Source organism: Cherax quadricarinatus, chromosome 26 (assembly GCF_038502225.1).
Source record: "Cherax quadricarinatus isolate ZL_2023a chromosome 26, ASM3850222v1, whole genome shotgun sequence".
Lineage (NCBI taxonomy): Eukaryota > Metazoa > Arthropoda > Malacostraca > Decapoda > Parastacidae > Cherax > Cherax quadricarinatus.
In genome coordinates this window covers 28,947,903-28,971,153 of record NC_091317.1, presented here as the reverse complement: position 1 = coordinate 28,971,153, position 23,251 = coordinate 28,947,903, and the positions used below count along the sequence as shown (strand labels likewise).

General features: G+C 46.2%; 1 protein-coding gene across 1 annotated transcript in view; it reads left to right on the top strand.

Annotated features, from left to right (window-relative positions):
* Positions 1-23,251, top strand: part of LOC138853247 (integumentary mucin C.1-like) — a 61,763-nt gene that overhangs the window by 5,221 nt on the left and 33,291 nt on the right. The window contains exons 3-4 of the mRNA XM_070088959.1: positions 10,335-10,365; positions 10,634-10,967. Of these exons, the coding sequence (XP_069945060.1) occupies positions 10,335-10,365; positions 10,634-10,967 (365 nt within the window). The remainder of the gene's footprint in view (positions 1-10,334; positions 10,366-10,633; positions 10,968-23,251) is intronic.

Genomic DNA, 23,251 nt, shown 5'->3' with positions numbered 1-23,251 from the left:
CTAGAGACAGTAATGACCCTGGTGCAGCCTAGAGACAGTAATGACCCTGGTGCAGCCTAGAGACAGTAATGACCCTGGTGCAGCCTAGAGACAGTAATGACCCTGGTGCAGCCTAGAGACAGTAATGACCCTGGTGCAGCCTAGAGACAGTAATGACCCTGGTGCAGCCTAGAGACAGTAATGACCCTGGTGCAGCCTAGAGACAGTAATGACCCTGGTGCAGCCTAGAGACAGTAATGACCCTGGTGCAGCCTAGAGACAGTAATGACCCTAGAGACAGTAATGACAGCCTAGAGACAGTAATGACCCTGGTGCAGCCTAGAGACAGTAATGACCCTGGCAGCCTAGAGACAGTAATGACCCTGGTGCAGCCTAGCCTAGACAGTAATGACCCTGGTGCAGCCTAGAGACAGTAATGACCCTGGTGCAGCCTAGAGACAGTAATGACCCTGGTGCAGCCTAGAGGCAGTAATGACCCTGGTGCAGCCTAGAGACAGTAATGACCCTGGTGCAGCCTAGAGACAGTAATGACCCTGGGGCAGCCTAGAGACAGTAATGACCCTGGTGCAGCCTAGAGACAGTAATGACCCTGGTGCAGCCTAGAGACAGTAATGACCCTGGTGCAGCCTAGAGACAGTAATGACCCTGGTGCAGCCTAGAGACAGTAATGACCCTGGTGCAGCCTAGAGACAGTAATGACCCTGGTGCAGGAGACAGCAGCCTAGAGACAGTAATGACCCTGGTGCAGCCTAGAGACAGTAATGACCCTGGTGCAGCCTAGAGACAGTAATGACCCTGGTGCAGCCTAGAGACAGTAATGACCCTGGTGCAGCCTAGAGACAGTAATGACCCTGGTGCAGCCTAGAGACAGTAATGACCCAGGGGCAGCCTAGAGACAGTAATGACCCTGGTGCAGCCTAGAGACAGTAATGACCCTGGTGCAGCCTAGAGGCAGTAATGACCCTGGTGCAGCCTAGAGGCAGTAATGACCCTGGTGCAGCCTAGAGACAGTAATGACCCTGGTGCAGCCTAGAGACAGTAATGACCCAGGGGCAGCCTAGAGACAGTAATGACCCTGGTGCAGCGTAGAGACAGTAATGACCCTGGTGCAGCCTAGAGACAGTAATGACCCTGGTGCAGCCTAGAGACAGTAATGACCCTGGGGCAGCCTAGAGACAGTAATGACCCTGGTGCAGCCTAGAGACAGTAATGACCCTGGTGCAGCCTAGAGACAGTAATGACCCTGGTGCAGCCTAGAGACAGTAATGACCCTGGTGCAGCCTAGAGACAGTAATGACCTAGGGGCAGCCTAGAGACAGTAATGACCCTGGTGCAGCCTAGAGACAGTAATGACCCTGGTGCAGCCTAGAGACAGTAATGACCCTGGTGCAGCCTAGAGACAGTAATGACCCAGGGGCAGCCTAGAGACAGTAATGACCCTGGTGCAGCCTAGAGACAGTAATGACCCTGGTGCAGCCTAGAGACAGTAATGACCCTGGTGCAGCCTAGAGACAGTAATGACCCTGGTGCAGCCTAGAGGCAGTAATGACCCTGGTACAGCCTAGAGACAGTAATGACACTGGTGCAGCCTAGAGACAGTAATGACCCAGGGGCAGCCTAGAGACAGTAATGACCCTGGTGCAGCCTAGAGACAGTAATGACCCTGGTGCAGCCTAGAGGCAGTAATGACCCTGGTGAAGCCTAGAGGCAGTAATGACCCTGGTGCAGCCTAGAGACAGTAATGACCCTGGTGCAGCCTAGAGACAGTAATGACCCTGGTGCAGCCTAGAGACAGTAATGACCCTGGTGCAGCCTAGAGACAGTAATGACCCTGGTGCAGCCTAGAGACAGTAATGACCCTGGGGCAGCCTAGAGACAGTAATGACCCTGGTGCAGCCTAGAGACAGTAATGACCCTGGTGCAGCCTAGAGACAGTAATGACCCTGGTGCAGCCTAGAGACAGTAATGACCCAGGGGCAGCCTAGAGACAGTAATGACCCTGGTGCAGCCTAGAGACAGTAATGACCCTGGTGCAGCCTAGAGACAGTAATGACCCTGGTGCAGCCTAGAGACAGTAATGACCCTGGTGCAGCCTAGAGACAGTAATGACCCTGGTGCAGCCTAGAGACAGTAATGACCCTGGTGCAGCCTAGAGACAGTAATGACCCTGGTGCAGCCTAGAGACAGTAATGACCCAGGGGCAGCCTAGAGACAGTAATGACCCTGGTGCAGCCTAGAGACAGTAATGACCCTGGTGCAGCGAGAGGCGGTAATGGCCCTGGTGCAGCCTAGAGACAGTAATGACCCTGGTGCAGCCTAGAGACAGTAATGACCCTGGTGCAGCCTAGAGACAGTAATGACCCTGGTGCAGCCTAGAGACAGTAATGACCCAGGGGCAGCCTAGAGACAGTAAAGACCCTGGTGCAGCCTAGAGACAGTAATGACCCAGGTGCAGCCTAGAGACAGTAATGACCCTGGTGCAGCCTAGAGACAGTAATGACCCTGGTGCAGCCTAGAGACAGTAATGACCCAGGGGCAGCCTAGAGACAGTAATGACCCTGGTGCAGCCTAGAGACAGTAATGACCCTGGTGCAGCCTAGAGACAGTAATGACCCTGGTGCAGCCTAGAGACAGTAATGAACCAGGGGCAGCCTAGAGACAGTAATGACCCTGGTGCAGCCTAGAGACAGTAATGACCCTGGTGCAGCCTAGAGACAGTAATGACCCTGGTGCAGGCTAGAGACAGTAATGACCCTGGTGCAGCCTAGAGGCAGTAATGACCCTGGTGCAGCCTAGAGACAGTAATGACCCTGGTGCAGCCTAGAGACAGTAATGACCCAGGGGCAGCCTAGAGACAGTAATGACCCTGGTGCAGCCTAGAGACAGTAATGACCCTGGTGCAGCCTAGAGGCAGTAATGACCCTGGTGCAGCGTAGAGGCAGTAATGACCCTGGTGCAGCCTAGAGACAGTAATGACCCTGGTGCAGCCTAGAGACAGTAATGACCCTGGTGCAGCCTAGAGGCAGTAATGACCCTGGTGCAGCCTAGAGACAGTAATGACCCTGGTGCAGCCTAGAGACAGTAATGACCCAGGGGCAGCCTAGAGACAGTAATGACCCTGGTGCAGCCTAGAGACAGTAATGACCCTGGTGCAGCCTAGAGACAGTAATGACCCTGGTGCAGCCTAGAGACAGTAATGACCCAGGGGCAGCCTAGAGACAGTAATGACCCTGGTGCAGCCTAGAGACAGTAATGACCCTGGTGCAGCCTAGAGGCAGTAATGACCCTGGTGCAGCCTAGAGACAGTAATGACCCTGGTGCAGCCTAGAGACAGTAATGACCCAGGGGCAGCCTAGAGACAGTAATGACCCTGGTGCAGCCTAGAGACAGTAATGACCCTGGTGCAGCCTAGAGACGGTAATGACCCTGGTGCAGCCTAGAGACAGTAATGACCCAGGGGCAGCCTAGAGACAGTAATGACCCTGGTGCAGCCTAGAGACAGTAATGACCCTGGTGCAGCCTAGAGACAGTAATGTCCCTGGTGCAGCCTAGAGACAGTAATGACCCTGGTGCAGCCTAGAGGCAGTAATGACCCTGGTGCAGATTAGAGACAGTAATGACCCTGGTGCAGCCTAGAGACAGTAATGACCCAGGGGCAGCCTAGAGACAGTAATGACCCTGGTGCAGCCTAGAGACAGTAATGACCCTGGTGCAGCCTAGAGGCAGTAATGACCCTGGTGCAGCCTAGAGGCAGTAATGACCCTGGTGCAGCCTAGAGACAGTAATGACTCTGGTGCAGCCTAGAGACAGTAATGACCCTGGTGCAGCCTAGAGGCAGTAATGACCCTGGTGCAGCCTAGAGACAGTAATGACCCTGGTGCAGCCTAGAGACAGTAATGACCCAGGGGCAGCCTAGAGACAGTAATGACCCTGGTGCAGCCTAGAGACAGTAATGACCCTGGTGCAGCCTAGAGACAGTAATGACCCTGGTACAGCCTAGAGACAGTAATGACCCAGGGGCAGCCTAGAGACAGTAATGACCCTGGTGCAGCCTAGAGACAGTAATGACCCTGGTGCAGCCTAGAGACAGTAATGACCCTGGTGCAGCCTAGAGACAGTAATGACCCAGGGGCAGCCTAGAGACAGTAATGACCCTGGTGCAGCCTAGAGACAGTAATGACCCTGGTGCAGCGAGAGACGGTAATGGCCCTGGTGCAGCCTAGAGACAGTAATGACCCTGGTGCAGCCTAGAGACAGTAATGACCCTGGTGCAGCCTAGAGACAGTAATGACCCTGGTGCAGCCTAGAGACAGTAATGACCCAGGGGCAGCCTAGAGACAGTAATGACCCTGGTGCAGCCTAGAGACAGTAATGACCCTGGTGCAGCCTAGAGACAATAATGACCCTGGTGCAGCCTAGAGACGGTAATGACCCTGGTGCAGCCTAGAGACAGTAATGACCCTGGTGCAGCCTAGAGACAGTAATGACCCTGGTGCAGCCTAGAGACAGTAATGACCCAGGGGCAGCCTAGAGACAGTAATGACCCTGGTGCAGCCTAGAGACAGTAATGACCCTGGTGCAGCCTAGAGACAGTAATGACCCAGGGGCAGCCTAGAGACAGTAATGACCCTGGTGCAGCCTAGAGACAGTAATGACCCTGGTGCAGCGAGAGACGGTAATGACCCTGGTGCAGCCTAGAGACAGTAATGACCCTGGTGCAGCCTAGAGACAGTAATGACCCTGGTGCAGCCTAGAGACAGTAATGACCCTGGTGCAGCCTAGAGGCAGTAATGACCCTGGTGCAGCCTAGAGACAGTAATGACCCTGGTGCAGCCTAGAGACAGTAATGACCCTGGTGCAGCCTAGAGACAGTAATGACCCTGGTGCAGCCTAGAGACAGTAATGACCCTGGTGCAGCCTAGAGACAGTAATGACCCTGGTGCAGCCTAGAGACAGTAATGACCCTGGTGCAGCCTAGAGACAGTACTGACCCTGGTGCAGCCTAGAGATAGTAATGACCCTGTTGCAGCCTAGAGACAGTAATGACCCTGGTGCAGCCTAGAGATAGTAATGACCCTTTTGCAGCCTAGAGAGAGTAATGACCCTGGTGCAGCCTAGAGAGAGTAATGACCCTGGTGCAGCCTAGAGACAGTAATGACCCTGGTGCAGCCTAGAGACAGTAATGACCCTGGTGCAGCCTAGAGACAGTAATGACCCTGGTGCAGCCTAGAGACAGTAATGACCCTGGTGCAGCCTAGAGACAGTAATGACCCTGGTGCAGCCTAGAGACAGTAATGACCCTGGTGCAGCCTAGAGACAGTAATGACCCTGGTGCAGCCTAGAGACAGTAATGACCCTGGTGCAGCCTAGAGACAGTAATGACCCTGGTGCAGCCTAGAGACAGTAATGACCCTGGGGCAGCTTTAAACAGCCTCTTGCGACCTTAATGACCCGCTTGTAACTGGATAGCCATTAAACGCAATAAGTGAACCACCGTAACTGCAACATCGTTCAGTTTATTGAAAATAATCCATGACAACCCTGAGTTAAACTGCAACATACAGAGGCGATTACAAACTGCCACAATACGTAGACAACAGTTTTGTCCTGCCATTAACCCAAGATATTCACCTAGGAAAATCCAGGAAAGCCAAGCAGTTTGGGTTATTTATATTATGGGGGGATGCTTAAGTCCTCACACCCAGGATGCGACCCACAACAGTCGGTTAACTCCTTAGAGTCCACTGACAGCTGGGTGGACAAGGGGTAACAGGTGTGAGAAGATCTGCACGTGTCTCACCTTGCCCGGGGCTTGAGCACGGGTCGTTTCCCTTGTGAGACGAATGTACCATCACTAAGCTGCTAGATGCAATATTGATTCAGACTGAACTAATGTGAATATTCTTTCATTTTAGTGCAAGAATGAAGGAATGAAGGAATGAAGGAATGAAGGTATGAAGGAATGAAGGGATGAAGGAATGAAGGAATGAAGGGTTGAAGGAATGAAGGAATGAAGGAATGAAGGGATGAAGGAATGAAGGAATGAAGGGATGAAGGAATGAAGGAATGAAGGGATGAAGGAATGAAGGAATGAAGGGATGAAGGAATGAAGGAATGAAGGAATGAAGGGATGAAGGAATGAAGGAATGAAGGAATGAAGGAATGAAGGAATGAAGGAATGAAGGAATGAAGGGATGAAGGAATGAAGGAATGAAGGAATGAAGGGATGAAGGAATGAAGGAATGAAGGAATGAAGGAATGAAGGAATGAAGGGATGAAGGAATGAAGGAATGAAGGAATGAAGGGATGAAGGAATGAAGGAATGAAGGAATGAAGGTATGAAGGAATGAAGGAATGAAGGAATGAAGGTATGAAGGAATGAAGGAATGAAGGTATGAAGGAATGAAGGAATGAAGGAATGAAGGAATGAAGGAATGAAGGTATGAAGGAATGAAGGAATGAAGGAATGAAGGAATGAAGGAAGATAATGAATGACACGGAATACCTGAGGGAATTTTTCTTCTCTCAGTGAAATTTCGACGATTGTTACTTACATGATTGTTACTTACATGATTGTCACTTACATGATTGTTACTTACATGATTGTCACTTACATGATTGTTACTTACATGATTGTTACTTACATGATTGTTACTTACAAGATTGTCACTTACATGATTGTTACTTACATGATTGTTACTTACATGATTGTTACTTACATGATTGTTACTTACATGATTGTTACTTACATGATTGTTACTTACATGATTGTTACTTACATGATTGTTACTTACATGATTGTTACTTACATGATTGTTACTTACATGATTGTTACTTACATGATTGTTACTTACATGATTGTTACTTACATGATTGTTACATGATTGTTACTTACATGATTGTTACATGATTGTTACTTACATGATTGTTACTTACATGATTGTTACTTACATGATTGTTACTTACATGATTGTTACTTACATGATTGTTACTTACATGATTGTTACTTACATGATTGTTACTTACATGATTGTTACTTACATGATTGTTACTTACATGATTGTTACTTACATGATTGTTACTTACATGATTGTTACTTACATGATTGTTACTTACAAGATTGTCACTTACATGATTGTTACTTACATGATTGTTACTTACATGATTGTTACTTACATGATTGTTACTTACATGATTGTTACTTACATGATTGTTACTTACATGATTGTTACTTACATGATTGTTACTTACATGATTGTTACTTACATGATTGTTACTTACATGATTGTTACTTACATGATTGTCACTTACATGATTGTTACTTACATGATTGTTACTTACATGATTGTTACTTACATGATTGTTACTTACATGATTGTTACATGATTGTTACTTACATGATTGTTACATGATTGTTACTTACATGATTGTTACTTACATGATTGTTACTTACATGATTGTTACTTACATGATTGTTACTTACATGATTGTTACTTACATGATTGTTACATGATTGTTACTTACATGATTGTTACATGATTGTTACTTACATGATTGTTACTTACATGATTGTTACTTACATGATTGTTACTTACATGATTGTTATTTACATGATTGTTACTTACATGATTGTTACTTACATGATTGTTACTTACATGATTGTTACTTACATGATTGTTACTTACATGATTGTTACTTACATGATTGTTACTTACATGATTGTTACATGATTGTTACTTACATGATTGTTACATGATTGTTACTTACATGATTGTTACTTACATGATTGTTACTTACATGATTGTTACTTACATGATTGTTATTTACATGATTGTTACTTACATAATTGTTACTTACATGATTGTTACTTACATGATTGTTACTTACATGATTGTTACTTACATAATTGTTACTTACATGATTGTTACTTACATAATTGTTACTTACATGATTGTTACTTACATGATTGTTACTTACATGATTGTTACTTAAATAATTGTTACTTGCATGATTGTTACTTACATGATTGTTACTTACATGATTGTTACTTACATGATTGTTACTTACATGATTGTTACTTACATGATTGTTACTTAAATAATTGTTACTTACATGATTGTTACTTACATGATTGTTACTTACATGATTGTTACTTACATGATTGTTACATGATTGTTACTTACATGATTGTTACATGATTGTTACTTACATGATTGTTACTTACATGATTGTTACTTACATGATTGTTACTTACATGATTGTTATTTACATGATTGTTACTTACATAATTGTTACTTACATGATTGTTACTTACATGATTGTTACTTACATGATTGTTACTTACATAATTGTTACTTACATGATTGTTACTTACATAATTGTTACTTACATGATTGTTACTTACATGATTGTTACTTACATGATTGTTACTTACATAATTGTTACTTACATAATTGTTACTTACATGATTGTTACTTACATAATTGTTACTTACATGATTGTTACTTACATAATTGTTACTTACATGATTGTTACTTACATAATTGTTACTTACATGATTGTTACTTACATAATTGTTACTTACATGATTGTTACTTACATGATTGTTACTTACATAATTGTTACATACATGATTGTTACTTACATAATTGTTACTTACATGATTGTTACTTACATGATTGTTACTTACATGATTCTTACCTGCATGATTGCTACTTACATGATTGTTACTTGCATGATTGCTACTTACTGGCCCGGTGGCCTGGTGGTTAAAGCTCCCGCTTCACACACGGAGGGCCCGGGCTCGATTCCCGGCGGGTGGAAACATTTCAACACGTTTCCTTACACCTGTTGTCCTGTTCACCTAGCAGCAGATAGGTACCTGGGTGTTAGTGGACTGGTGTGGGTGGCATCCTGGGGGACAAGATTAAGGACCACAATGGAAATAAGTTAGACAGTCCTCGATGACGCACTGACTTTCTTGGGTTATCCTGGGTGGCTAACCCTCAGGGGTTAAAAATCCGAACGAAATCTTATCTTATCTCTTATCTTATCTTACGTGATTGTTACATGAATATTACATGATTGTCACTTACATGATTGTTACTTACATGATTGTTACTTACATGATTGTTACTTACATGATTGTTACTTACATGATTGTTACTTACATGATTGTTACTTACATGATTGTTACTTACATGATTGTTACTTACTTGATTGTTACTTACATGATTGTTACTTACATGATTGTTACTTACATGATTGTTACTTACATGATTGTTACTTACATGATTGTTACTTACATGATTGTTACTTACATGATTGTTACTTACATGATTGTTACTTACATGATTGTTACTTATTTGATTGTTACTTACATGATTGTTACTTACATGATTGTTACTTACATGATTGTTACTTACATGATTGTTACTTACATGATTGTTACTTACATGATTGTTACTTACATGATTGTTACTTACATGATTGTTACTTACTTGATTGTTACTTACATGATTGTTACTTACATGATTGTTACTTACATGATTGTTACTTACATGATTGTTACTTACATGATTGTTACTTACTTGATTGTTACTTACATGATTGTTACTTACATGATTGTTACTTACATGATTGTTACTTACATGATTGTTACTTACATGATTGTTACTTACATGATTGTTACTTACATGATTGTTACTTACATGATTGTTACTTACATGATTGTTACTTATTTGATTGTTACTTACATGATTGTTACTTACATGATTGTTACTTACATGATTGTTACTTACATGATTGTTACTTACATGATTGTTACTTACATGATTGTTACTTACATGATTGTTACTTACATGATTGTTACTTACTTGATTGTTACTTACATGATTGTTACTTACATGATTGTTACTTACATGATTGTTACTTACATGATTGTTACTTACATGATTGTTACTTACATGATTGTTACTTACATGATTGTTACTTACATGATTGTTACTTACATGATTGTTACTTACATGATTGTTACTTACATGATTGTTACATGACTGTTACTAACATTATTGCTATCTATAGGGATACCTTCCTCGGATTACTGAGATACCGGAGGCTTGGCTTGTGAGACACAGGGATACCTTTCTGGGATCACTGAGGTACGAGGGCTGAACTTAAGGGATACAGGGGATACTGAAGCATGGGGGATGAACTTAAGAGATACGGGGGGATACATTTCTTGGATCGTGCAGCGTCTGAAGGGAGTCCCATTAATTAAATTAGCAGATGCTACTTAGGCCACATTTGTTGTGCTAATTTCATTACGTATGCAGAGCAGTAGCAGAGAACTGTGAAGAAGAAAGAGTGAGTGAGAGAGAGTGAGAGAGAGTGAGAGTAAGCGAGAGAGAGTATCCATCTTGGTGAGTCAAATTTAAGAAATATGAACATTGTTTCTCGAGGGACAGTATATACCTGGCAAATTAACTGACCTCTTTCAGTTGTCTACTGGAGGCAGTAGATCACCACGGAGAGTACGTAATTGATCTAATTTGGTTTTAAATTCAGTTCTTTAGTAGTATGTCTCTCACCTGGATGTCCACAATACTTCACTTATGTTGTATGGTGTTCACAGCTCCAGGATGGAACACAGGTGGAGGAGGGTCAGGTAACTGCTACCTCGTCAACGCCACCTCCAGACTCTTCAACTTCCTCCACTGCACCTCCGTCCACGTCAACCACTTATGAAGCATCACAGCCGCCTTCCACGCTATCTGCCCTTACGCCCACGCCCACGCCCGCGCTCACCACCTCCACCCCGGCCTCTACCACCACGCCCACGCCTATAGGTCTGCCCATAGCCAAAGTGACGCTCACGCGCCCACAAGCTAAGGTGGCCCACGCTGGCGTGTACACATGTATGAACTCCTGCACGCCTCCTGTCAATCTCACACTCCACGTGCTTATAGGTAAGTACTTGTGTGTACATGTTGCACACTCATGTACACATACTGGACGTGTGTATGTTGCTCTAATTAGGTTAATGATTCAACCAACCCATTATTACCATTCATCTCAGAGTTGAATGATGAACACTCAGCTTCCCATGTCTGATGCTTTTGTTCACTAAACTAATAGACAAGTCACAAACACACACACACACACACACACACCACACACACACACACACACACACACACACACACACACACACACACACACACACACACACACACACACACACACACACACACACACACACACACACACACACACACACACACACACACACACACACACACACACACACACACACACATGGAGTCATGGAGAATTAAATCAGGTGAGGATCAGGCAGGACTTCAAAGAGACCTGGACAGACTGGACACCTGGTCCAGCAACTGGCTTCTCGAATTTAACCCCGCCAAATGCAAAATCATGAAGATGGGAGAAGGACAAAGAAGATCGCAGACGGAGTATAGGCTAGGTGGCCAAAGACTGCAAACCTCACTCAAAGAGAAAGATCTTGGAGTGAGTATAACACCGAGCATGTCTCCAGAATAACACATCAACCTGACAATTGCTGCAGCATACGGGTGCCTGGCAAACCTGAGAACAGCGTTCTGATACCTTAGTAAGGAATCATCAAGACTCTGTACACCGTGTACGTCAGGCACATACTCGAGTACGTAGCACCTGTTTGGAACCCACACTTGATCAAGCACGTCAAGAAATTAGAGAAAGTGCAAAGATTTGCAACAAGGCTAGTTCCAGAGCTAAGGGGAATGTCTTGTGAAGAAAGGTTAAGGGATATCGGCCTGATGACACTAGAGGACAGGAGGGTCAGGGGAGACATGATAACGACATACAAAATAATGCATGGAATAGACAAGGTGGACAAAGACAGGATGTTCCAGAGAGGGGACACAGAAACAAGAGGTCACAATTGGAAGTTGAAGACCCAGATGAGTCAAAGGGATGTTAGGAAGTATTTCTTCAGTTATAGAGTAGTCAGGCCGTGGAATAGCCTAGCGAGTGATGTAGTGGAGGTGGGAACCATACATAGTTTTAAGGTGAGGTATGATAAAGCTCATGGAGCAGGGAGAGTGAGCAGACCTAGTAGCACTCAGTGAAGAGGCAGGGCCAGGAGCTGAGTCTCGACCCCTGCAACCATAATTAGGTGAGTACATGCACACACACACACACACACCATATATATCAGGCCCATACTGGAGTATGCAGCACCAGTTTGGAATCCACACCTAGTCAAGCACGTCAAGATATTAGAGAAAGTGCAAAGGTTTGCAACAAGACTAGTCCCAGAGCTACGGGGATTGTCCTACGAAGAAAGGTTAAGGGAAATCGGCCTGACGAAACTGGAGGACAGGAGGGTCAGGGGAGACATGTTAACGATATATAAAATACTGCGAGGAACTGTCGAAGTGGACAAAGACAGGATGTTCCAGAGATGGGACACAGAAACAAGAGGTCACAATTGGTAGTTGAAGACTCAGATGAGTCAAAGGGATGTTAGGAAGTATTTCCTCAGTCACAGAGTTGTCAGGAAGTGGAATAGTCTGGAACGAAAGATGGTGGAGGCAGGATCCATACATAGCTTTAGGAGGAGGTATGATAAAACTCACAGAGTAGGGAGTGAGTGACCCAGTAGCTGCCAGTGAAGAGGCGGGGCCAGGAACTGTAACTCGACCCCTGCAACCACAAATAGGTGAGTACAATTAGGTGATTACACACACATACACAAACATCTCCCTTCCCCCTACACACACTTGGTCCAGCAATTGGCTCCTGGAATTTAACCCCACGAAGTGCAAAGTCATGAAGTTAGGGAAGGTCAAAGAGGACCGTAAACGGAGTACAGTCTAAGGTGGTTAAAAGCTGCAAATTTTATTTAAGGTAAAGGATCTTGGGGTGAGTATCATACCGAGCATATCTCCTAAGCGCACATCAACCAGATAACTGCTACACCATGTACGTCAGGCGCATATTGAAGTATGCAGCACCAGTTTGGAACCTACATCTGTCTAGCAGGTCAAGACATTGGAGAAAGTGCAAAGGTTTGCAACAAGACTGTCACGACTCACGTCGTGACAGGATGCACCAGTTACTGTGTGTCATGGCTACCCCCACCTGTTACTGAGAATCGCAGAGGGACGCAACATTACTGTGTGTCATGCAGGGACGCAGCAGTTACTGTGAGTCATGGAGGGACGCACCAGTCACTGTGAGTCATAGAATTAAGCACCAGTTACAGTGAGTCATGGAGGGACGCGCCAGTCACTGTGAGTCATAGAATTAAGCACCAGTTACAGTGAGTCATGGAGGGACGCACCAGTCACTGTGAGTCATGGAGGGACGCACCAGTCACTGTGAGCCATGGTAGGGACACACCAGTCACTGTGAGTCATGGAGGGATGCACCAGTCACTGTGAGTCATGGAAGGGACGCACCAGTCACTGTGAGTCAGGGAGGGACACACTAGTCACTGTGAGTCATGGAGGGACGCACAAGTCACTGTGAGTCATGAAGGGACGCACCAGTCACTGTGAGTCATGGAAGGGACACACCAGTCACTGTGAGTCAAGGAGAAACGCACAAGTCACTGTGAGCTATGGAAGGGACGCACCAGTTAATGTGAGTCGTGGAGGGACGCACCACTTACTGTGAGTCGTGGAGGGAAGCACCAGTTACTGTGAGTCGAGGAAGGACGCGCCAGTTACTGTGAGTCATGAAGGGACGCACCAGTTACTGTGAGTCGAGGAGAGACACTAGTTACTGTGAGTCGTGGAGGGACACACCAGTTACTGTGAGTCATGGAAGGACGCAACACTTACTGTGAGTCATGGAGGGACGCACCAGTCACTGTGAGTCATTAAATGACGCAACAGTTACTGTGAGTAATGGAGGGACGCACCAGTTACTGAGTCATGGAGGGACGCACCAGTCACTGTGAGTCATGGAAGGACGCAACAGTTACTGTGAGTCATGGAGGGACGCACCAGTTACTGTGAGTCGAGGAGGGACGCACCAGCCACTGTGAGTCACGGAGGGACGTACCATTACTGGGAGGGAGGGAGGGATGCACCAGTTACTGTGAGTCGTGGAGGGACACACCAGTTACTGTGAGTCATGGAAGGACGCACCACTACTGTGAGTCATGGAACGACGCAACAGTCACTGTGAGTCAAAGAGGGACGTACCATTATTGTGAATCGTGGAGGGACGCACCAGTCACTGTGAGTCATGGAGGGACGCACCAGCCACTGTGAGTCATGGAAGGATGCAAAAGTTACCGTGAGTCATGGAGGGACGCACCAGTCACTGTGAGTCATGGAGGGACGCACCAGCCACTGTGAGTCATGGAGGGACGCAACAGTTACAGTGAGTCATGGAGGGACGCACCAGTCACTGTGAGTCGTGGAGGGAAGCTCCAGTCACTGTGAGTCATTGAGGGACGCAACAGTTACCGTGAGTCATGGAGCCACGCACCATCACTGTGAGTCATTGAGGGACGCAACAATTACCGTGAGTCATGGAGCCACGCACCATCACTGTGAGTCATGGAGGGACGCACCAGTCACTGTGAGTCATGGAGGGACGCACCAGTTACTGTGAGTCACGGAGGAACGTACCATTACTGTGAGTCATGGAGGGACGCACCAGTCACTGTGAGTCATGGAGGGACGCAACAGTTATTGTGAGTTATAGAGGGGCGCACCAGTCACTGTGAGTCATGGAGAGACGCACAAGTTACTGTGAGTCACGGAGGGACGTACCAGTCACTGTGAGTCATGAAGGGACGCACCAGTTACTGTGAGTCATGGAAGGACGCACCAGTCACTGTGAGTCATGGAGGGACGCACCAGTTACTGTGAGTCACGGAGGAACGTACCATTACTGTGAGTCATGGAGGGACGCACCAGTCACTGTGAGTCATGGAGGGACACACCAGTCACTGTGAGTCATGGAAGGACGCACTAGTCACTGTGAGTCATGGAGGGACGCACCAGCTACTGTGAGTCATGGAGGGACGCACCAGTCACTGTGAGTCATGGAAGGACGCACCAGTCACTGTGAGTCATGGAGGGACGCACCAGTTACTGTGAGTCATGGAGGAACGTACCATTTCTGTGAGTCATGGAGGGACGCACCAGTCACTGTGAGTCATGGAGGAACGTACCATTTCTGTGAGTCATGGAGGGACGCACCAGTCACTGTGAGTCATGGAGGGACGCACCAGTTACTGTGAGTCATGGAGGGACGCACCAGTCACTGTGAGTCATGGAGGAACGTACCATTACTGTGAGTCATGGAGGGACGCACCAGCCACTGTGAGTCATGGAGGGACACACCAGTCACTGTGAGTCATGGAGGGACGCAACAGTTACCGTGGGACGCCACCAAGCAGTCTGGAACAACGAGATTTAGAGTTCACGTTGACGGTGTTTCAAACTCTGTTTTCTACCACAATACTTGTGTTGCTGGGACGCTCTCAGAATTTCTCTTGTATTCTTTCTCTTCAATTTTCTCCTCCACAAGGAGAAACCTTCTGCAGCAGCGGTTCCCTGGGCAGCGTAGCGGCGACGGCGACGGCGACCGCACTACTAATGGCCACCCGTCTCGGTGACCGCTAATAATGGTTGTGTCTCGAGAAACATACAAAAAAAATTATACATAAACACAGTATATGTTGAAGAATGAGACATTTGTCCAGTATTTTGGGAATCTTTATTTGGGAAGCATTTCGCCACACAGTGGCTTCATCAGTCCAATACAAAGCAGAAAGGTGTAAGGAGAGGTGGAGTTTGAGGTAATCAGTCCCTCAGCCTGGAGTCGATGTGTTCAGTCTATCAATCTTGTAGAAAGTACAGCACAGGGCGGTAGACGTGGCTTATATACTGTAGTGAGGTGAGGTGAAGCAGGCGGAGGCGGGGTTATAGTGGTACCATCTACTAGCTGAAGTTGAGGTGAAGCAGGAGGAGGCGGGGTTATAGTGGTACCATTTACTAGCTGAAGTTGAGGTGAAGCAGGCAGAGGCGGGGTTATAGTGGTACCATCTACTAGCTGAAGTTGAGGTGAAGCAGGCAGAGGCGGGGTTATAGTGGTACCATCTACTAGCTGAAGTTGAGGTGAAGCAGGCGGAGGCGGGGTTATAGTGGTACCATCTACTAGCTGAAGTTGAGGTGAAGCAGGAGGAGGCGGGGTTATAGTGGTACCATCTACTAGCTGAAGTTGAGGTGAAGCAGGCGGAGGCGGGGTTATAGTGGTACCATCTACTAGCTGAAGTTGAGGTGAAGCAGGAGGAGGCGGGGTTATAGTGGTACCATCTACTAGCTGAAGTTGAGGTGAAGCAGGCAGAGGCGGGGTTATAGTGGTACCATCTACTAGCTGAAGTTGAGGTGAAGCAGGCAGAGGCGGGGTTATAGTGGTACCATCTACTAGCTGAAGTTGAGGTGAAGCAGGCGGAGGCGGGGTTATAGTGGTACCATCTACTAGCTGAAGTTGAGGTGAAGCAGGCGGAGGCGGGGTTATAGTGGTACCATCTACTAGCTGAAGTTGAGGTGAAGCAGGCGGAGGCGGGGTTATAGTGGTACCATCTACTAGCTGAAGTTGAGGTGAAGCAGGAGGAGGCGGGGTTATAGTGGTACCATCTACTAGCTGAAGTTGAGGTGAAGCAGGAGGAGGCGGGGTTATAGTGGTACCATCTACTAGCTGAAGTTGAGGTGAAGCAGGCGGAGGCGGGGTTATAGTGGTACCATCTACTAGCTGAAGTTGAGGTGAAGCAGGCGGAGGCGGGGTTATAGTGGTACCATCTACTAGCTGAAGTTGAGGTGAAGCAGGAGGAGGCGGGGTTATAGTGGTACCATCTACTAGCTGAAGTTGAGGTGAAGCAGGCGGAGGCGGGGTTATAGTGGTACCATCTACTAGCTGAAGTTGAGGTGAAGCAGGAGGAGGCGGGGTTATAGTGGTACCATCTACTAGCTGAAGTTGAGGTGAAGCAGGCGGAGGCGGGGTTATAGTGGTACCATCTACTAGCTGAAGTTGAGGTTAAGCAGGAGGAGGCGGGGTTATAGTGGTACCATCTACTAGCTGAAGGTGAGGTGAAGCAGGAGGAGGCGGGGTTATAGTGGTACCATCTACTAGCTGAAGGTGAGGTGAAGCAGGAGGAGGCGGGGTTATAGTGGTACCATCTACTAGCTGAAGTTGAGGTGAAGCAGGAGGAGGCGGGGTTATAGTGGTACCATCTACTAGCTGAAGGTGACGTGAAGCAGGAGGAGGCGGGGTTATAGTGGTACCATCTACTAGCTGAAGGTGAGGTGAAGCAGGAGGAGGCGGGGTTATAGTGGTACCATCTACTAGCTGAAGTTGAGGTGAAGCAGGAGGAGGCGGGGTTATAGTGGTACCATCTACTAGCTGAAGTTGAGGTGAAGCAGGAGGAGGCGGGGTTATAGTGGTACCATCCACTAGTCGAAGTAGGTCTTAGTCCGAAGGTTGGACAAGTTTCCTCAATAAATATTCCCATGTGTTGCATAAATGTCTCAATCTTCCACCCAAATGTTGCACAAGTTCGTCGTTTTCCAACTTGTTAATTTTCTGAAGTATTTACTTTTTTTTTTTAAATCACAGTCTGCAGAGAGGATCTCATTGCAACTTAATTACTGGTAATTAACAGTGAGGTTCACACAGCTGACTTTACGTAAACATTTACATCAGATCTGATTTAGGTGGAGTTTTTAACCAGTTTATCTAAGGAACTGATAAACAAAACACTTTCTCAATGTTCAAGGAGAGTTATCATATGTGTGGTTCCTTTATGTGTACGGAGAACCTCAGTGGGTCGTGTTGAACACCTGGTCGTGTCGAACACCTGGTCGTGTCGAACACCTGGTTGTGTCGAACACCTGGTCGTGTCGAACACCTGGTTGTGTCGAACACCTGGTTGTGTCGAACACCTGGTTGTGTCGAACACCTGGTTGTGTCGAACACCTGGTCGTGTCGAACACCTGGTTGTGTCGAACACCTGGTTGTGTCGAACACCTGGTTGTGTCGAACACCTGGTTGTGTCGAACACCTGGTTGTGTCGAACACCTGGTCGTGTCGAACACCTGGTCATGTCGAACACCTGGTTGTGTCGAACACCTGGTTGTGTCGAACACCTGGTTGTGTCGAACACCTGGTTGTGTCGAACACCTGGTTGTGTCGAACACCTGGTCGTGTCGAACACCTGGTCATGTCGAACACCTGGTTGTGTCGAACACCTGGTTGTGTCGAACACCTGGTTGTGTCGAACACCTGGTTGTGTCGAACACCTGGTTGTGTCGAACACCTGGTTGTGTCGAACACCTGGTTGTGTCGAACACCTGGTTGTGTCGAACACCTGGTTGTGTCGAACACCTGGTTGTGTCGAACACCTGGTCGTGTCGAACACCTGGTCATGTCGAACACCTGGTTGTGTCGAACACCTGGTTGTGTCGAACACCTGGTTGTGTCGAACACCTGGTTGTGTCGAACACCTGGTTGTGTCGAACACCTGGTTGTGTCGAACACCTGGTTGTGTCGAACACCTGGTTGTGTCGAACACCTGGTTGTGTCGAACACCTGGTTGTGTCGAACACCTGGTTGTGTCGAACACCTGGTTGTGTCGAACACCTGGTTGTGTCGAACACCTGGTTGTGTCGAACACCTGGTTGTGTCGAACACCTGGTTGTGTCGAACACCTGGTTGTGTCGAACACCTGGTTATGTCAAACACCTGGTTGTGTCGAACACCTGGTTGTGTCGAACACCTGGTTGTGTCGAACACCTGGTTGTGTCGAACACCTGGTTGTGTCGAACACCTGGTTGTGTCGAACACCTGGTATAGCAAGAAGAGTCTTTGGTTACTGCTCAATTTCGAAGCCTTAAATACATGTTGTAGACAGTAGTAAGTGTGGATAGTCTGAATGATGAGTAACATAAACCGAGGAATAAAGAAGGGAGGGAGAAGAACCTGACTGAAAGATCGTTCTTATAGCAGATTTATATTTAGTAATCACAGATTTTAGATGATTTTGCGCTGTTGATTCCCATGTGTAAATACAATAAATTAGGAAAGGATGGAGAATAGTGCAGAGTAATGCTATTTGAGGTATTTAGAGAATTTCCTTGGAGACTTACTAGATGTGTGTGTGTGTGTGTGTGTGTGTGTGTGTGTGTGTGTGTGTGTGTGTGTGTGTGCGTGTGTGTGTGTGTGTGTGTGTGTGTGTGTGTGTGTACTCACCTATTTGTGCTCACCTATTTGTGGTTGCAGGGGTCGAGTCTTAGCTCCTGGCCCTGCCTCTTCACCGGTTGCTTCTGGGCCCTCTCTCTCCCCGCTCCATGAGCTTTATCAAACCTCGTCTTAAAACTGTGTATGGTTCCTGCCTCCACTACGTCATTTTCTAGGCTATTCCACTGCCTTACAACTCTATGACTGAAGAAATACTTCCTAATATCTCTCTGACTCATTTGTGTCTTCAACTTCCAATTGTGGCCTCTTGTTTCTGTGTCCCCTCCCTGGAACATCCTGTCTTTGTCCACCTTTTCTATTCCACGCAGTATTTTATATGTCGTTATCATGTCTCCCCTGACCCTCCTGTCCTCCAGTGTCGTCAGACCGATTTCCCTTAATCTTTCTTCATAGGACATTCCCCTTAGCTCTGGAACTAACCTTGTTGCAAACCTTTGTACTTTCTCTAGTTTCTTGATGTGCTTCATCAAGTGCGGGTTCCAAACAGGTGCTGCATACTCCAGTATGGGCCTGACATACACGGTGTACAGTGTCTTGAACGATTCCTTACTAAGGTATCGGAATGCTGTTCTCAGGTTTGCCAGGCGCCCATATGCTGCAGCAGTTATCTGATTGATGTGTGCTTCCGGAGACATGCTCGGTGTTATACTCACCCCAAGATCTTTCTCCTTGAGTGAGGTTTGCAGTCTTAGGCCACCTAGCCTATACTCTGTCTGTGGTCTTCTGTGCCCTTCCCCTATCTTCATGACTTTGCATTTTGTGTGTGTGTGTGTGTGTGTGTGTGTGTGTGTACTCACCTATTTGTACTCACCTATTTGTGGTTGCAGGGGTCGAGTCCTAGCTCCTGGCCCCGCCTCTTCACCGGTTGCTACTAGGCCCTCTCTCTCCCCGCTCCATGAGCTTTATCAAACCTCGTCTTAAAACTGTGTATGGTTCCTGCCTCCACTACGTCATTTTCTAGGCTATTCCACTGCCTTACAACTCTATGATTGAAGAAATACTTCCTACTATCTCTCTCACTCATTTGTGTCTTCAACTTGTAATTGTGGGCTCTTGTTTCTGTGTCCCCTCCCTGGAACATCCTGTCCTTGTCCACCTTGTCTATTCCACGCAGTATTTTATATGTCGTTATCATGTCTCCCCTGACCCTCCTGTCCTCCAGTGTCGTCAGGCAGATTTCCCTTAATCTTTCTTCATAGGACATTCCCCTTAGCTCTGGAACTAACCTTGTTGCAAACCTTTGTACTTTCTCTAGTTTCTTGACGTGCTTTATCAAGTGCGGGTTCCAAACAGGTGCTGCATACTCCAGTATGGGCCTGACATACACGGTGTACAGTGTCTTGAATGACTCCTTACTAAGGTATCGGAATGCTGTTCTCAGGTTTGCCAGGCGCCCATATGCTGCAGCAGTTATCTGATTGATGTGTGCTTCCGGAGACATGCTCGGTGTTATACTCACCCCAAGATCTTTCTCCTTGAGTGAGGTTTGCAGTCTTTGGCCACCTAGCCTATACTCTGTCTGTGGTCTTCTGTGCCCTTCCCATATCTTCATGACTTTGCATTTTGTGTGTGTGTGTGTGTGTGTGTGTGTGTGTGTGTGTGTGTGTGTTACAATTGAGTTTGCGGTAAAGTTTTATACCTGGCGATTTTCGCTAGTTTTGTCCTTCAATGGATGTATCGTTTATCTTTCTGTTCACGTTAATGTTTGAAGATTTCTTCCCGAACATCAGGTGAAACTTCTTGTCAATATTGAGTATAAGTTTTTAAGTTGTTATCCAAGTATATATATTACCATTCTGGTCATTAACTGCGTTGTTAACTACAGCAGAAACTACTTTTAAAAAGTTGTGTTATCTGCAAGTAAATCTTAAGAGGCACCAGGAGCCACATGGGTGCCCTGAGGAACTACTGTGTTGAATGATCGACTTGTTTCTGCACAGCCAATAATGGTCACATGTTAGTGTCTGTCGTAAGCCAAGTTGGTAGAGGTTAATTAATGTGCTCACTATGTTTAAGATTTCATACAGCTGTTTTTGCATTAGTTTTTTTTAAATTTTTAGATGATAAAAGCAAGTTAGAAATTGGCTTCTAGTTACTGACTTCTGAGTCTCCACTTTTACTGACTAGTGTAACATTTGTTAGTTTCAGTATATCGAGGAGAGTTATGGCTTCTATTGACTCAGTGAGCAATGTTGCAGTAGTTGGCCATAGTACGTGAGCACCTCTTTTACATATTACTAATGTATACTTACTTTATTTTCTGCCTTAATTGGTGAATATAATGTTCAGGTAACGTGTGTTGAGTTAGTTGGTGATGAGATGTAGAGTTCGAGTAGTTATCAGTGAGATAACCTCAACTTGTGCGGTGGTGTTCATTATTATTATAATCAAAAAGAAGCGCTAAGCCACAAGGGCTATACAGCGCTGCACGGTGGTGTTCAGATTTTCCTGGCCAAGTTTGATTTTAAAGTCGAGAAGAAATAATTAATTTTATTTAGTAAGTTATAAAAATCTTTACCATTCCTGTAAAAATAATACGTATTGTCAAATATGTGTCGACTTTAACAAATGTGAATTATCACTATCATTCCCGCAATAGAATTCTTATTTTCATTCCAATCTTAGTGTTCTCACTGTCATTCCTGCCACCATTATTCTCGCATCAGTGAACTCACTGTTGGTGTTCTGGTTGAGTAAGGAACACTGCAGAAAGAAGTGGTTGATCACACTGTGACACACCAGGGCCACAATGTTGTTCTATGGAGTGATGGCTCACTGATCTGACACTGTATCCAAGCCCTCCGTGTGGTGTAAGGAGTTACCATACTACTGTACATGCAAGACGTCCGTCTCGTGCTGGGAGTTACTATACGTAATGCACTGATCAACGTTTCGCCACGAGCAGCTTCTTGGTGGCTGAAGAAGCTACTGACGGCGACACGTTTCTTTAATGTCTTGATGAGTAGATATTTGTCTTCATCACCACAGCAACTCCACCACTGTATACACAGCAACTCCACTACCGTATACACAGCAACTCCACTACCGTATACACAGCAACTCCACCACTGTATACACAGCAACTCCACTACCGTATACACAGCAACTCCACCACTGTATACACAGCAACTCCACCACTGTATACACAGCAACTCCACTACCGTATACACAGCAACTCCACCACTGTATACACAGCAACTCCACCACTGTATACACAGCAACTCCACTACCGTATACACAGCAACTCCACCACTGTATACACAGCAACTCCACCACTGTATACACAGCAACTCCACCACTGTATACACAGCAACTCCACCACTGTATACACAGCAACTCCACCACTGTATACACAGCAACTCCACCACTGTGTACACAGCAACTCCACCACTGTATACACAGCAACTCCACCACTGTATACACAGCAACTCCGCCATTGTATACACAGCAACTCCACCACTGTATACACAGCAACTCCACCACTGTATACACAGCAACTCCACCACTGTATACACAGCAACTCCACCACTGTATACACAGCAACTCCACCACTGTGTACACAGCAACTCCACCACTGTATACACAGCAACTCCACCACTGTATACACAGCAACTCCACCACTGTATACACAGCAACTCCACCACTGTATACACAGCAACTCCACCACTGTATACACAGCAACTCCACCACTGTATACACAGCAACTCCACCACTGTATACACAGCAACTCCACCACTGTGTACACAGCAACTCCACCACTGTATACACAGCAACTCCACCACTGTATACACAGCAACTCCACCACTGTATACACAGCAACTCCACCACTGTGTACACAGCAACTCCACCACTGTATACAGAGCAACTCCACCACTGTATACACAGCAACTCCACCACTGTATACACAGCAACTCCACCACTGTATACACAGCAACTCCACCACAGTATACACAGCAACTCCACCACT